This window comes from Ornithorhynchus anatinus, chromosome 7 (genome assembly GCF_004115215.2).
Source record: "Ornithorhynchus anatinus isolate Pmale09 chromosome 7, mOrnAna1.pri.v4, whole genome shotgun sequence".
Taxonomy (NCBI): Eukaryota; Metazoa; Chordata; class Mammalia; order Monotremata; family Ornithorhynchidae; genus Ornithorhynchus; species Ornithorhynchus anatinus.
In genome coordinates, this window is record NC_041734.1 from 41,550,836 (window position 1) to 41,564,598 (window position 13,763).

The 13,763-nt window shown below is 56.9% G+C and overlaps 2 protein-coding genes across 2 annotated transcripts; both read right to left on the reverse strand.

Moving 5' to 3' along the window:
* Positions 1-506: 506 nt before the first annotated feature.
* LOC100681893 (keratin-associated protein 10-2-like) lies at positions 507-1,316 on the reverse strand. The gene has a single exon (XM_003428484.2). The coding sequence runs from the start codon at positions 1,314-1,316 to the stop codon at positions 507-509; it is 810 nt and encodes a 269-aa protein (XP_003428532.2).
* A 4,394-nt stretch (positions 1,317-5,710) lies between these two features.
* LOC103164677 (keratin-associated protein 10-7-like) lies at positions 5,711-12,850 on the reverse strand. Its single transcript, XM_007669833.3, is given in 4 exon segments — positions 5,711-6,689; positions 9,082-9,187; positions 9,527-9,716; positions 12,057-12,850. Coding segments are annotated over 4 exon segments (1,926 nt in total). The 3' UTR covers positions 5,711-5,853.
* Positions 12,851-13,763: the final 913 nt, after the last annotated feature.

The window sequence follows — 13,763 nt, forward strand, 5'->3', positions numbered from 1 at the left end:
CCAGACCAACCTCTACCCTGGGATCCCGGACAGCCAATCTCAGAAGGCAGACCATCCCCGGCCGGGTGCCCCAGTTGGAACTCGGCAGAGGCCACCCTAACCCTATATGCCCGCGATACTGACGGAGCAGAGGCAACACGGTGAGCCAGGTTGGGTAGGAGCCAGCTGAGATGAGTTTATTAGTCACTCCGGAGGGTCTGGCCCGTGAGACAACTCAGCCAAGGAACTTGGCGGACGCGGACAGGAGAGATCCTTTGGGAATTTAAGTCAGGACCATGGTGTGGAAGACCCGGTGCAGGAGCCAAGTGTGGGAGCCAAAGCCAAGGGCCCCGTCGACTAGGCCAGTCGGGCTGGGCTGGCCACCTGAGTAGGTGCGTGTGGTCCCGGCTGTCGTGGGGCACCGTGCCGGCTTCCGTCCTGGTCACAGGTGTGGAAAGTGGCTGGAAGGAGAGCTGGGGGACCAGAAGGGGATCTGGAGGCCGGCTCTGGCTTCACGGGCCTCCCTCTCAGCAGCAGGACCCCTGGCCGGAAGTGACCCCGCAGCAGGCGGGCCGGCCGCAGATGGGTCGGCAGATCATAGAGACGCAGGAGGCCGATCGGCAACGAGAGGGCTGGCGGGGGGCAGGCGCGCAGCAGCTGGAGTCGCAGCAGGCCGGCTTGCAGCAGACGGGCACGCAACAGACCGGGCGGCTGCAAACTGGGCGGCAGAGGAGCGATACGCAAGAAGCGGGCCGGCGGCAGGTGGAGACGCAGCAAGAGGGCCGGCAGCAAGGGTCTCCGCAGGAGGCGCTCGGGCAGGGGGTGGACACGCAGCAGACTGGCTCGCAGCAAACGGGGATGCAGCAAGAGCTTTGGCAGCCAGATGACTGCCAGCAAGAATCTTGACAGCCAGCGGATTGGCAGCAAGGGTCTTGGCAGCAAGGATCTTGGCAGCAGGAATCTTGACAGCCGGCTGATCGGCAGCAGGAGTCTTGGCCGCAAGACTGTCGGCAACAAGACGGCGAGCAGGAGCCGGTGCAGGCCGACGGGCAGCCGGCGGGCACGCCGCAGACCGGTCGGCAGAGGAGGGCCACGCGGCAGGGGGGTGGGCAGCACGCCGCGCTGCAGCAAGCGGGCTGGCGGCAGCTGGGTACGCAACAGGGAGGCGCGCAGCAGGGAGGTTCGCAGCAGGTCTCTTGGCAGTTGTCCAGGGCGTAGGATGAAACGTTGCAAGAACCGGGCAGGCAGACGAGGCTCCCGCAACTGCCCTCGCTCGAGCAGACGGAGACGGCAGAATCCATGGGAACGCAGGGCCCGGGGCAGTAGGTGGCGGCCATGTCGTCAGTGGCTGGCTACGGTTGGGTTCGTTGGTGACCAGTGGTGAGCTGGATGAGACTGACCGTCTCCTCCCTGCTGCGGGGCTTTTATAGCCACCCTGGCTGTCTCAAGGGCATCTTTTCCTTGTTTTTGTTGTACAGGTCCACTTCCTTTGGAACAGCTCATTAGCTGTAGATTTAGATGCTGGTGAAATGGCGCTTACCTCAAAGCATCCTTAGTCTGTTTTTTTGACAGATGCAGTTCTTTCAGGCTGCTGCTTGAACCCCCTGCCAGTCGTCCTAAAAGTGATCCCGGGGTCATCTTCCTCGACGGGTGATTAGGGAACCTACGGGAATGGTTTCTGCAGGCTCAGGGGGGTGGGGGCGGGGAGGAGGAGGATGTCCGCACGTGTTTGTGTGTCCTCGTTTGCTCGGACAACAGCTCTCCTGTAAACACTCAGGAGAGACGGATAGTTCCCTTAGGGCAGGCAGGATGATCTGCGGGCGTACCCAACCCTGCAACTGGGGCCCGCAGGGAATATGATGGCGATGATAATAATTACGATACTTGTTACGTACTAAATGCTGGGGTAGGTACAGATGAATCAGATTGGTCGCAGTCCCTGTCCCACATGGGGCACACAGTCTTAATCCCCCATTTTACGGATAACTGAGGTCCAGAGAATCGAAGTGACTTTCTTAAGGTCGCCCGGCAGACATGTGGCAGAGTTAGAATTAGAACCCAGGTCCTTGTTACTTCCCGGGCCCACGCTCTATCCACTGCTCTGTCGCTTTGCCTCTGGCCTCACAGTGTGTCTGTGGTGGAATGGGATCCTAACAGTCAGTCTAAGCTATTTATCGAGTGCTTATTTTATGTAGCGCACTATACTAAGCACTTGAGGGAGAATACTTGAGGGAGAATGGCAAAAACGTTCCAGTATAGGGAAGTCAGCATGGTGTAGTAGATAGTAATAATAATAATAATAACGTTGGTATTTGTTAAGCGCTTACTATGTGCCGAGCACTGTTCTAAGCACTGGGGTAGACACAGGGGAATCAGGTTGTCCCACGTGGGGCTCACAGTCTTCATCCCCATTTTACAGAGGAGGTAACTGAGGCCCCGAGAAGTGAAGTGACTTGCCCACAGTCCCACAGCTGACAAGTGGCGGAGCTGGGATTCGAACTCATGACCTCTGACTCCAAAGCCTGGGAGTCAGAAGGTCATGGGTTCTAATCTGGGCTCCGCCACTTGTCCGCCCTGTGGCCTCGGCGAGTCACTTCACTTCTCTGGGCCTCAGTTCTCTCCTCTGTAAAATGGGGATAGAGACTGTGAGCCCTATGTGGGACAGGGACTGTGTCCAACCTGATGAGCTTGTGTCCACCCCAGTGCTTAGTATAGTGCCTGGCACATACTAAGTGCTTAGCAAATCCTAGAGTTACTATCGCCCCCGCCCCCAGACTGTAAGCCCATTGTGGGCAGGGATTGTCTTTATTGCTGAATTGTACTTTCCAAGCGCTTAGTACAGTGCTCTGCACACAGTAAGTGCTCGATAAATACGATTTAATGAATAAACAGATACCATCACCTCAAAGAACTTACACTCTATCGGGGGAGATGGTAGTGAAGGTATATGATTATAAGGATAGGTATGTAAGTACTGTGAGGGATGAAGATCAGCTCCTAAGTGTTTAGATGGCGCAAACTAAGGTGTATAGGTGATAAAAGAGGGAAGGACCACAGTGAGACGCTAACCTTCTCACTGTACCTCCATCTCATCTATCTTGCTGCCGACCCCTCGCCCACGTCCTCCCTCTTTCCTGGAACACCTTCCCTCCTCAGAGATGACAGATTACTCCCCTGCTGCTTCAAAGGCACATCTCCTCCAAGAGGCCTTCCCTGACTAAGCCTCCCTTTCCTCTTCTCCCACTGCCTTCTGCATTGCCCTGACTTGCTTCATTTATTCATCCTCTCTCCCAGCCCCACGGCACTTATGTACACATCGGTAATATATTTATATGAATTGTCTGTCTCCCCCTCTAAATTGTAAGCTCATTGTGCACAGAAAATTGCTTATTTATTTTTGTATTGCGCTCTCCCAAGCGCGTAATGCAATGCTCTACATATAGTAAGTCCTCAATAAATATGACTGATTGACTGCATGCATGAATGAATGAGAGATTAGTCAGGGGAGCTTCCCTGGCAAGATGGGATTTAAGTAGGAATTTTAAGATCAGGAAAGTGGTGGTCTGCCGGTTATGAAGCCATTGAGAGTTCAAGGTGGGAGGGAGGGCATGAGCGAGAGGAGGATGGCAAGACAGAGAGAGTGAGGCAAAGTAAATCGAACCGACGAATCCATCTTCGGGCTGTGCTGTAGTGAGAGAAGAGAGACAGACCTAGTTGGGTGCCCTTAAAGTTGCAGGTGAGGCACTGAAAGGGAGATGGATGGGGAAATATAAGGTGCTTTTGACAGGTGGGGAGACGACAGCAGATGATTTCTTAGAAAAATGATCTGGGCAACAGAATGAAGAATGCACTGGAGAGGGGAAAGACTAGAGGAAGGAAAATCAGTGAGGAGACTGATGCAGTCATCAAGATGGGCTATGACAAGTGTTTGGACCACTATGATATAGTAGCAGTTTGGATGGAGTGGAAGGGGCAGATTCTGGAGATGGTGTGAAGATAGCCCTGACAGGATTTGGTAACTGTGAAAATTGAAGGAGAGAGGTGAGTTAAGGTTGTGAACTTGAGAGGCAGGGAAAATAGTGCTGATGAAAGCAGCGATGGGAAAATTGAAGGGAAGGGAAGATAAGGAGTTCAGTTTTCGCTATGTTGACTCTGAGGTGATGGTGGGCCACTCGGGTAGCGATGTCCTGAAGGCAGGAGGAAATACGATATTACAGGGAGGAGGAGAAGTCCGTGTTGGAGATAAAGACTGGGGAGTCATCCACGTATCCATTGAGAATCATTCTCCGGCAAGATCGCAAAGGGATGTTTTGGGACCAAGAACCCAACTAGATAGAAGCCTTAGAAGCCTCCGCGAGGGTAAAGAGTCAGATCCCTGAGTGGGTGGGATGTCCACCGAAGGCCTTCGGTTTGGCTTGTCCTTTGCTTCTCCGTTTGGTGTCTGGCAGAGGGCCAAGATTCAAACTTACTGCGTGGAAGAAGGCATTGGTAAACCACTTGTGGGTTTTTACCAAGAAAATTCTCTGGATAAACTACCAGAGCGATTGCAGAGGGAGGTGGAGCATTCTGGGGGTGATGTATCCATGGCGTCGCTATGGGTCGGCGAAGACTAGGCAGCATAAGACAAGACAAGAGCATGCTATGATTGGGGAAGGTCCCATAGCCCCCAAATCAATCATCTTCCCTGTGGTCCCCACCTGTGGCTTCCCGGAAGTTCTGGTCTCAGGGCTCCTCTTGCTCTGGACCCAACTGGGACAGCAACGGGGAGTTCCAGACCCTGGCGTGCAGTTTCTGCCATTGCGTCTGTGTCTCCCACGGGCCAGAATTAACCAGTCAAGGGCTGGCAAGGGAGCCACACTGAGTGACTACCGTAACCTGGTCATGCTCTTTGCATTCCCTTGGTTCCCACCATTCCCAAATCCCTGGCCGCTCCACCGCCTGCCTCCCCGAGGCCACTTCGCTTTTTAGGAATCAAAGAGCCCAGGTGGCTGAGGGTGGAGGATCCCTGGCCTTTGGTCCCGAGGAGGATTCCGGTTATCATCCGAAGCCCCCAGGTCCCATGAGCACTAAGCAGGCCCAGCAGGCAGAAGTGTAATATGGCCGTGTGGAGTCACGTTCAAAATATATCCATTAGCCAGAAGCCTACCTGAGTTCCTGGGAAACACAAAGGGGTTTGTCGTTATGTGGGAACCTTTTTGTTATGGGCACCACCAAGCCAGTGAGATCTGGCGCTGGATGGGGGCAGTGGGAGTATCTCCTGGAGAGCCAGAGTGTGAGCAGTCCGAGATCACTCTAAGCTTTGATCCATTGTAGGCCCGAGGGCTTCAGTGTACAGTACAACCCAACCTCTCCTTCCGGGTCCTGGGCAGCCAACAACTGGTCCTCCCCAAGGAGGCCGGGCTAACCCAGGCCCGACGCTTCTGGTAGGGACTCGTCTGAGGCCGCCCTGACCCCGCGAGCGTCCGGAGTAGTGACGGAGAAGCAGCGAGCACCGAGAGCCAGGTTGGGTAGGAGCCAGCTGACTTAATTTATTAGAGTCACCCTGGAGGTTCCTGGACTGTGAGACAACTCGGTCAAGCAACTTCCCAGACACGGGCACGAGAGATCTTTTGCGAGTGTGCGGCGGGGTCCCGGTGTCCGGAAGAACACCTGCAGGAGCCGAGTGTTTTGGCGGCAGCCAGGGTTCTTGCAGACTTTTCCAGGGCTCGGGGCCAGGAGCGCAGGACTGGGATCATGTGGATTTTGGAAAACATTGGCCTGGCTCTTTCAGATAAGCATGATGGGGTTCATCCTCGTCACTGTTGAGGAAAGGGGCTGGAAGGCGAGCAGCTCTCTGGGATAGCGGAGGCCGCTTTGGCTCGGTGGAGCTCCCTATCAGCAGCAAGATTTCTGGCCAGAAGTGACCCCGCAGCAGGCGGGCCGGCCGCAGATGGGTCGGCAGATCATAGAGACGCAGGAGGCCGATGGGCAGCGAGAGGGCTGGCAGGGGGCAGGCGCGCAGCAACTGGAGTCGCAGCAGGCCGGCTTGCAGCAGACGGGCACGCAACAGACCGGGCGGCTGCAAACTGGGCGGCAGAGGAGGGATACGCAGGAAGCGGGCCGGCGGCAGGTGGAGACGCAGCAAGAGGGCCGGCAACAGGAGTCTCCGCAGGAGGCGCTCGGGCAGGGCGTGGACACGCAGCAGACTGGCTCGCAGCCTACGGGGACGCAGCAGACTGGCTCGCAGCAAACGGGGATGCAGCAAGAGCTTTGGCAGCCAGATGACTGCCAGCAAGAATCTTGACAGCCAGCGGATTGGCAGCAAGGGTCTTGGCAGCAAGAGTCTTGACAGCCAGCTGATCGGCAGCAGGAGTCTTGGCCGCAAGACTGTTGGCAACAAGACGGCGAGCAGGAGCCGGTGCAGGCCGACCGGCAGCCGGCGGGCACGCCGCAGACCGGCCGGCAGAGGAGGGCCACGCGGCAGGGGGGTGGGCAACACGCCGCGCTGCAGCAAGCGGGCTGGCAGCAGCTGGGTTCACAACAGGATGGCGCGCAGCAGGGGGGTTCGCAGCAGGTCTCTTGGCAGTTGTCCGGGGGATACGAAGAAATGTTGCAAGAGCTCGGCAGGCAGACGAGGTTCCCGCAACTGCCCTCGCTCGAGCAGACGGAGACGGCAGAATCCATGGGAACGCAGGGCCCGGGGCAGCAGGTGGCGGCCATGTCGTCAGTGGCTGGACGCGGTTGGATCGGTGACAAGGGATGAGTGAGGTGAGAATGACCGTCTCTCCACCGTGCCGGGCTTTTATATCCACCGTGTCTGGCCCGATTCGTGGCAGGGCATCATTTCCTTGTCGTCGTCGTGCCGGTCAACTTCCTTCTCAACGTCTCATTAGTGATGGATTTAGGTACTGGTGAAATGGGTTCGAGTCATAACATCCTCAGTTTGGTTCGTGGCTGACACAGCCCATCGCGACTGCTCGTCACCCCTGTTTCCCCCCCCCCCCCCAAAATAAGTCAGTGGTGAACGTTTGTCAGTCCCGGGAGGGCTTCAGCTTTAGGCCCCTCAGACATGTGACTGACCAGGTAAGGATGGGGTCGGAGAGGTAGTCCCAAGCCAGTGACCCCGGGATCCTGTTCCACTGTGGGTGACTAGAGATCCTACGACAGTGGCCGGTGGAGAGCTAGTCATGCCTATATGTGTCCCTGTTCAATTTGGTCCGGACACTTTTGGCATCGTCCGGTGAATGGGTTGAGGCAGTCCTGTGACTGAGTCGGCAGGAAAATCCTCTAGGAGTCCCTAGACCCCCAACCGTGGCCAGACGGGACCAGCAGGCAACATCTCTTCCCGCATTTCGGTGACTGGCTTCTGCCCTCAGGGTGTGTGGGTGGTAGAATAGCAGCGTGGCTCAGTGGAAAGAGCATGGGCTTTGGAGTCAGGGCTCATGAGTTCGAATCCCAGCTCTGCCACTTGGCTGTGTGACTGTGGGCAAGTCACTTAACTTCTCTGTGCCTCAGTTCCCTCATCTGTAAAATGGGGATTAAGACTGTGAGCCCCACGTGGGACAACCTGATTCCCCTATGTCTACCCCAGCGCTTAGAACAGTGCTCGGCACATAGTAAGCGCTTAACAAATACCAACGCTATTATTATTATTAGAATAGGGCCCTGGCAGCAGAGGATCTGCCGCTCGGCAGCTGTGTGACCGTGGGCAAGTCACTTCACTTCTCTGGGCCTCAGTTCCCTCATCTGGAAAATGGGGATTAAGACCGTGAGCCTCACGTGGGACGACCTGATTCCCCTGTGTCTCCCCCAGCGCTTAGAACAGTGCTCTGCACATTGTAAGCGCTCAACAAATACCAACATTATTAGAGTTCTATCCAGCAGACACCAGTCCACGGTGGGTGCTGTGGAATTTACCAGTCGTTGAGAGCCATGCCCTGGTATTAACCTGGCAAGGCCGTTGGGCATTCTTTGGGCTTCCCACTGTCCCTGACTGTCTGCTGTCCACACCTCTAGAATCGCTTGCTTTTCTACCTTCGTGACATCACTAAAACCCACCCTTTCCTCTCCATCTAAACCGCTATTCTGCTGACCCAAGCACTTGCAGTAATGTTGGTATCTGTATTTGTTAAGCGCTTACTACGTGCAGAGCGCTGTTCTGAGCGCTGGGGTAGATACAGGGTAATCGGGTGGTCCCGCGTGAGGCTCACAGTTAATCCCCATTTTCCAGATGAGGTAACTGAGGCACAGAGAAGTGAAGTGACTTGCCCACGGTCACAGAGCTGAGAAGCGGCAGAGCCGGGAGCCGAACCCGTGACCTCTGACTCCGAAGCCCAGGCTCTTAATCCTCCTTGACTACCGCGTCTGCCTCCTTGCTGACCTCCCTGCCTCCTGTCTCTCCCCACTGCAATCCATACTTCACTCTGCAGCCCAGATGATTTTTCTTACAAAACGGTTCAATCCACATCTCCCCACTTAAGAACTGGTTGCCCATCTACCTCCACATCAAACTATTACTATTAGTTTTAAAGCACTCAATCAGCTGCCTCCCACATCCGAGTGGGAATGTCTCCTCGGGAACTGGAATGGGAGCAGGCCCGTGTCACCACAAGCCCTGCCGGGGCGTGGGCCGGGGTCCTTCCCATCCCTCCACGCCAACCGGCCTCTCCTCCGGGGTTGAGGGCGGCCACCATCCGGTTCTTGCGAAAACCAGGTGCCCCAGTTTTAGACTCGGTTGAGACCTAACCTCGTGAACCCAGAGCAGCGACAGCAGCAGCAGCAGCAGCACTGAGAGCCGGATTCGGTAGAAGCCAGCTGACGTGAGTTTATTTAATAATAATAATAATGATGATGATGATGATGGCGTTTGTTAAGCACTTACTATGTTCTAAGTGCCGGGGGGATACAAGGTGATCGGATTGTCCCACGTGGGGCTCGCGGGCAGCACTTTCTGGACTGTGAGACAACTCAGCCAGGCAACTTTCCAGATGCAGATGTACGATATCCTTTGCGTGCGTTAGGCGGGGTCCCGGTGTGTGGAAGGACCCTTTGAGGAGCTGAGAGCTTAAGCTGCATTTACGGGCCCCGTGGACTTCGCAGGGAGAGAGGTTGGGGGTGTCAGACCGGCCTTCTGCGTGGCCTGGTTGCTTTCGGCCCGGCTATCGTGGGGCACGGTGCCGGAGTCCGTCCTGGTCACTGGTGTGGAAAGGGCAGGAAGGGAAGCAGATATCTGAAGAACAACCGGGGGCGGTGGAGGTTGTCCCCGTCTACGTGAGCTGGCTGCGGATGGTTCGGCAGATCACAGAGACGCGGGAAGAGGACCGGAAGCAAGTGGACTGGCGGGAAGTAGGCGCAGAACAGCCGGAGGTGCAGCAAGCCGCCTTGCAGACAGGCACGCAACACGCTGGTTGGCTACAAACCGGATGGCAGAGGAGGGATACGCAGGAAGCGGGGGGGAGGGGGGGGGGGAAGCGGGTGGAGACGCAGCGAGAGGGCTGGCAGCAAGAGTCTCCGCGGAGGCACTTTGGCAGGGTGCGGTCAGGTAGACTGGCTTCCAGCAAACGGGTACCCGGGAAGGATATTGGCAGCCAGATAATCGGCAGCGAGGGTCTTGGCGGGGAGCCGACTGGCTGCAAGAGTCCCGGCAGCCAGCTGATTGGCAGCAAGAGTCTTGGCAGCAAGACAGTTGGCAGCAAGATGGCAAGCAGGAGTTGGTGCCGCCCAGCTGGCGGGTCCTGGAGCTGCCAGATGACTGACAGCTGGTGGACATGCCGCAAACTGGTTGGCAGAGGGGAGCCATGCGGGGCTGCAGCATGTCGGGCCCGCGGGCTGGCAGCGGCTGGGTAACTCAACAGGATGGTGCCCAGCAGGGAGGTTCGCAGCAGGTCTCCCGGCACTCATCCAGGTGGCAGGACGAATCACCGCAAGAACCGGGCAGGCAGACGAGGCTCCCGCGACTGCCCTCGCCCGAGCGGATGGAGGTGGCCGAGGCGGAGGCCGTGGGAACGCAGGGCCCGGGAGAGCGTGCTGTCAGTGGCGTGCGGCGGTGGTATCGGTGACGAAAGATGAGTGAGAGTGACCATCACCCCACTGTACGAGGCTTTGATCTCCATCGCGACCAGCCTGATTTGTGGCGGGACATCTTTTCTTTGTTGCCGTGCAGGTCAACCTCCTTCTGAAAAGATCCTGAGCAGTGAATTTAGGTACGGGTAAAATGGTGTTCAACCTATAACATCCTTAGTTTAGTTTCTGACTGCCACAACCCCTGCAGACTCCTGCCTGCCCCATTCAACCCCAAACGTAAATTGACGGCCAAAGAGCCACAGCCCCCGGCAGACTTCGGCCGTGGGACCTTCAGGCGAGCCACTGAGTTTCGAGTTGCCACCCCGAAACAGGGTTCCCGGGACGCTGTTCTGCGAGGGGTGACAAGCAATCCTACGACGGTGGCCTAAGGAGTGGTTTCTATGCCTATGTGTGGTCCTGTTACTTTGGCCCAAACCTTTCTATTATCATTCCAGCCAACGCGGGGGGCTGGCTCTGGGAGTTCTTGGGAAAATACCCCAGGAGTCCCTAACCCTAGCAGTGGGCAGTCGGGACCGGTGATGCTTCCTCTAAGCATTCTAAGGATTTGCCTCCAATCTAGGGGTGCGTGGGTGGTTCAATAGGATCCTGGCGGGGGAATCCGTCCGACGGACACTCTGCGATGAAGGGTGTCACGTGGGGGTTTTTGAACAACGAGAGACGTGCGCTGGTATGATCGCTAAATGGTGTTTTGGGAGGCCTGCCGAGAAGAAGCCCGGATTGAAGCCTACGTGGCAACCGCAGGACTAGCCCGCGGGTTTTGTTCTGTTGTCTGTCTCCCCCTTCTAGACTGTGAGTCCGCCGTTGGGTAGGGATTGTCTCTATCTGTTTCCGAGTTGTACTTTCCAAGCGCTTAGTACAGTGCTCTGCACACAGTAAGTGCTCAATAAATACGAATGAACGAATAGGTCTCTGAGAGGGTGGGGCGACGATTCAAGTTCTCCACCTTGGTTTGGTCTATGCTTCTTAGGACCATATCTCCCCCCCTCTGTTATGCTGTATTTTCTCAAGCGCTCAAGCGCTTAGTACAGTGCACGGGACACAGTAAGCGCTCAGTGAATATGATTGACTGATGGCCCAGTTGAAAGTGCTGGACTGGGGGATAGTGGCGCCGTGAGTGGAGGTTCTTCCTTGAGGCTGCCCAGATGGACCCGTCTTGGGAGTCCCCTTACTCTGACCCGGACTGGAGTGGGGAGGAAGAGTTCGAGACCCTGGCGGGGATTCCGTGCCCAAACCTCTGGGTCTTCAACCGGCCTCCCAGGGCAACCTACGAGGGACTGGAAAGTGGGTCTCACCAGGGTGACAGCTAAACAGGCGAGTGTCTTTGGCATTTCATGCGTCTCTGCCATCCGGTAGGGGCCGGTTCCCTCCACGCTCTACACCCCTAGTTCCTTTTCATCCTTGAGCATCAAAGTGACCGGATGGCTCGGGATGGAGGCTTTCTGCCCTTAAGATTCTGATTATGGCGGCCCTGCGTGGTGGGTGGGACCAAAGGCTTCAAGTATCTCCAGCTGAACCTGTCTGTTCTCCAGGATCCTGGACAGCCAATATTTGATCCTCACCAAGGATACCTGGTCCCTCCGGTTGGAAATCCACTGAGGTTGCCTTCGCCCTGGGAGCCCAAAGTAGTGAGAGAGCAGCATGAGCACCGAAAGCCAGCCAACTTAGTTTATTAGAGTCACCCAGTTGGTTCCTGGTTTGAGAGACAACTCAGCCAAGCGACTTCCCAGATACAGAAACAAGAGATTTTTTGCGAGGTGAGGTGAGGTCCCGGTGTGCGGAAGACCGCTTCGGGAGCCGAGCGTCTAGGCCGTGGTAAGGGACGCGAGGCCCGGGAGATGGACTGACTTCCCGAGTGGCCCGGGTGGGCTTTGGCCCAGTTCCCGTGAGGCTGTAGGCTGGGGCTCGTCCCGTTCAGGGGTATGGAAAGAGCCTTGAAGGGAGCGGCTTGCCGGGAGACGATCTTGGCCAGTGGAGGCCGGCTCTGCCTTCGCGGGCCTCCCTCTCAGCAGCAGGACCTCTGGCCGGAAGTGACCCCGCAGCAGGCGGGCCGGCCGCAGATGGGTCGGCAGATCGTAGAGACGCAGGAGGCCGATCGGCAACGAGAGGGCTGGCGGGGGGCAGGCGCGCAGCAGCTGGAGTCTCAGCAGGCCGGCTTGCAGCAGACGGGCACGCAACAGACCGGGTGGCTGCAAACGGGGCGGCAGAGGAGGGATACGCAGGAAGCGGGCCGGCGGCAGGTGGAGACGCAGCAAGAGGGCCGGCAGCAAGGGTCTCCGCAGGAGGCGCTCGGGCAGGGGGAGGACACGCAGCAGACTGGCTCGCGGCCTACGGGGACGCAGCAGACTGGTTTGCAACAGACTGGGACGCAGCAATAGCTTTGGCAGCCAGACGATTGGCAGCAAGAATCTTCACAGCCAGTTGACTGGCAGCAAGAGTCTTGGCCGCGAGACTGTTGGCAGCAAGATGGCGAGCAGGAGCCGGTGCAGGCCGACCGGCAGGTGCTGGGACCACAGGCCGACCGGCAGCAGGCGGGCACGCCGCACACCGGTCGGCAGAGGAGGGCCACGCGGCAGGGGGGTGGGCAGCACGCCGCGCTGCAGCAAGCGGGCTGGCGGCAGCTGGGTACGCAACAAGATGGCGCGCAGCAGGGGGGTTCGCAGCAGGTCTCTTGGCAGTTGTCCAGGGCGTAGGATGAAACGTTGCAAGAACCGGGCAGGCAGACGAGGCTCCCGCAACTGCCCTCGCTCGAGCAGACGGAGAAGGCAGAATCCATGGGAACGCAGGGCCCGGGGCAGTAGGTGGCGGCCATGTCGTCAGTGGCTCGATATGGTCGGTCTGGGTTGGTGACAAGTGATGAGTTGGACGCGAATGACCATGTCCACTCTGTGTGTCCCTTTTATATACTCCATGGCCCCCTGGATTCGTTGCAGGGCATCATTTCCCTGTTGTTGTTGCGCACCTCAGCTTCCTTCTGAATAATTAAGAAAAGCAGCGTGGCCTATTCGAAAGAGCATGGGCCTGGGAGTCAGAGGACCTGGGTTCTAATCCCAGTTCTGCCCCTTGTCTGCTTTGAGTCCTTGAGCAGGTCACTTAGCTCCTTTGTGCCATGGTTGCATCGTCCGTAAAACGGGGACTAAGGCTGTGAGCCCCCGGTGAGACGTGGACCGTGTCCAACCTGATTAGCTTGTATCTACCCCAGCGCTTCGAACAGTGCCTGGCACAGAGTCAACACTGAATCGATACTATTTTTGATTTTTTTAAAAAAAACAAACGAATTTATTAGTGGTGAGTGTACCTGCCTGTGAAATTGGACAAAAGCCACAACATCCTTAGCTACGTTTGAGGCTGACGTGGCCTATCCAGTTCCCAGTCTGCTCTCCTGGACCCCCGACATAAATTGATGGTGCAAGTGTGTTAGCCCCGGGCTGGTTTCAGCTGTGTGATGGGCTGCCATTCGATTGGCGGGGTGGGGATGGAAAGGCCATTCTAAATCACCGGTCCTAGGATCCTGTTTGGCGTTGGGTTACTGGTAATCCTAAAGCAATGGGATGGGCGTGCCTACCTATATGAGGCCCTGTTGAACTGAGCCCAAACCCTTTTGGAATCATCCTCTCGACTGTCAGCTCGCACTGAGCAGGGAACTTGTCAACTTGTTCTCTTGTACCCTTCCAAGCGCTAAGAACGAGATGGGAAGCAGCGTAGCTCAGTGGAAAGAGCCCGGG

What these genes read in the sequence shown, in the direction of transcription:
- LOC100681893 (XM_003428484.2), bottom strand. Translation starts at nt 1,316, where the DNA reads ATGGCCGCCACCTACTGCCCCGGGCCCTGCGTTCCCATGGATTCTGCC.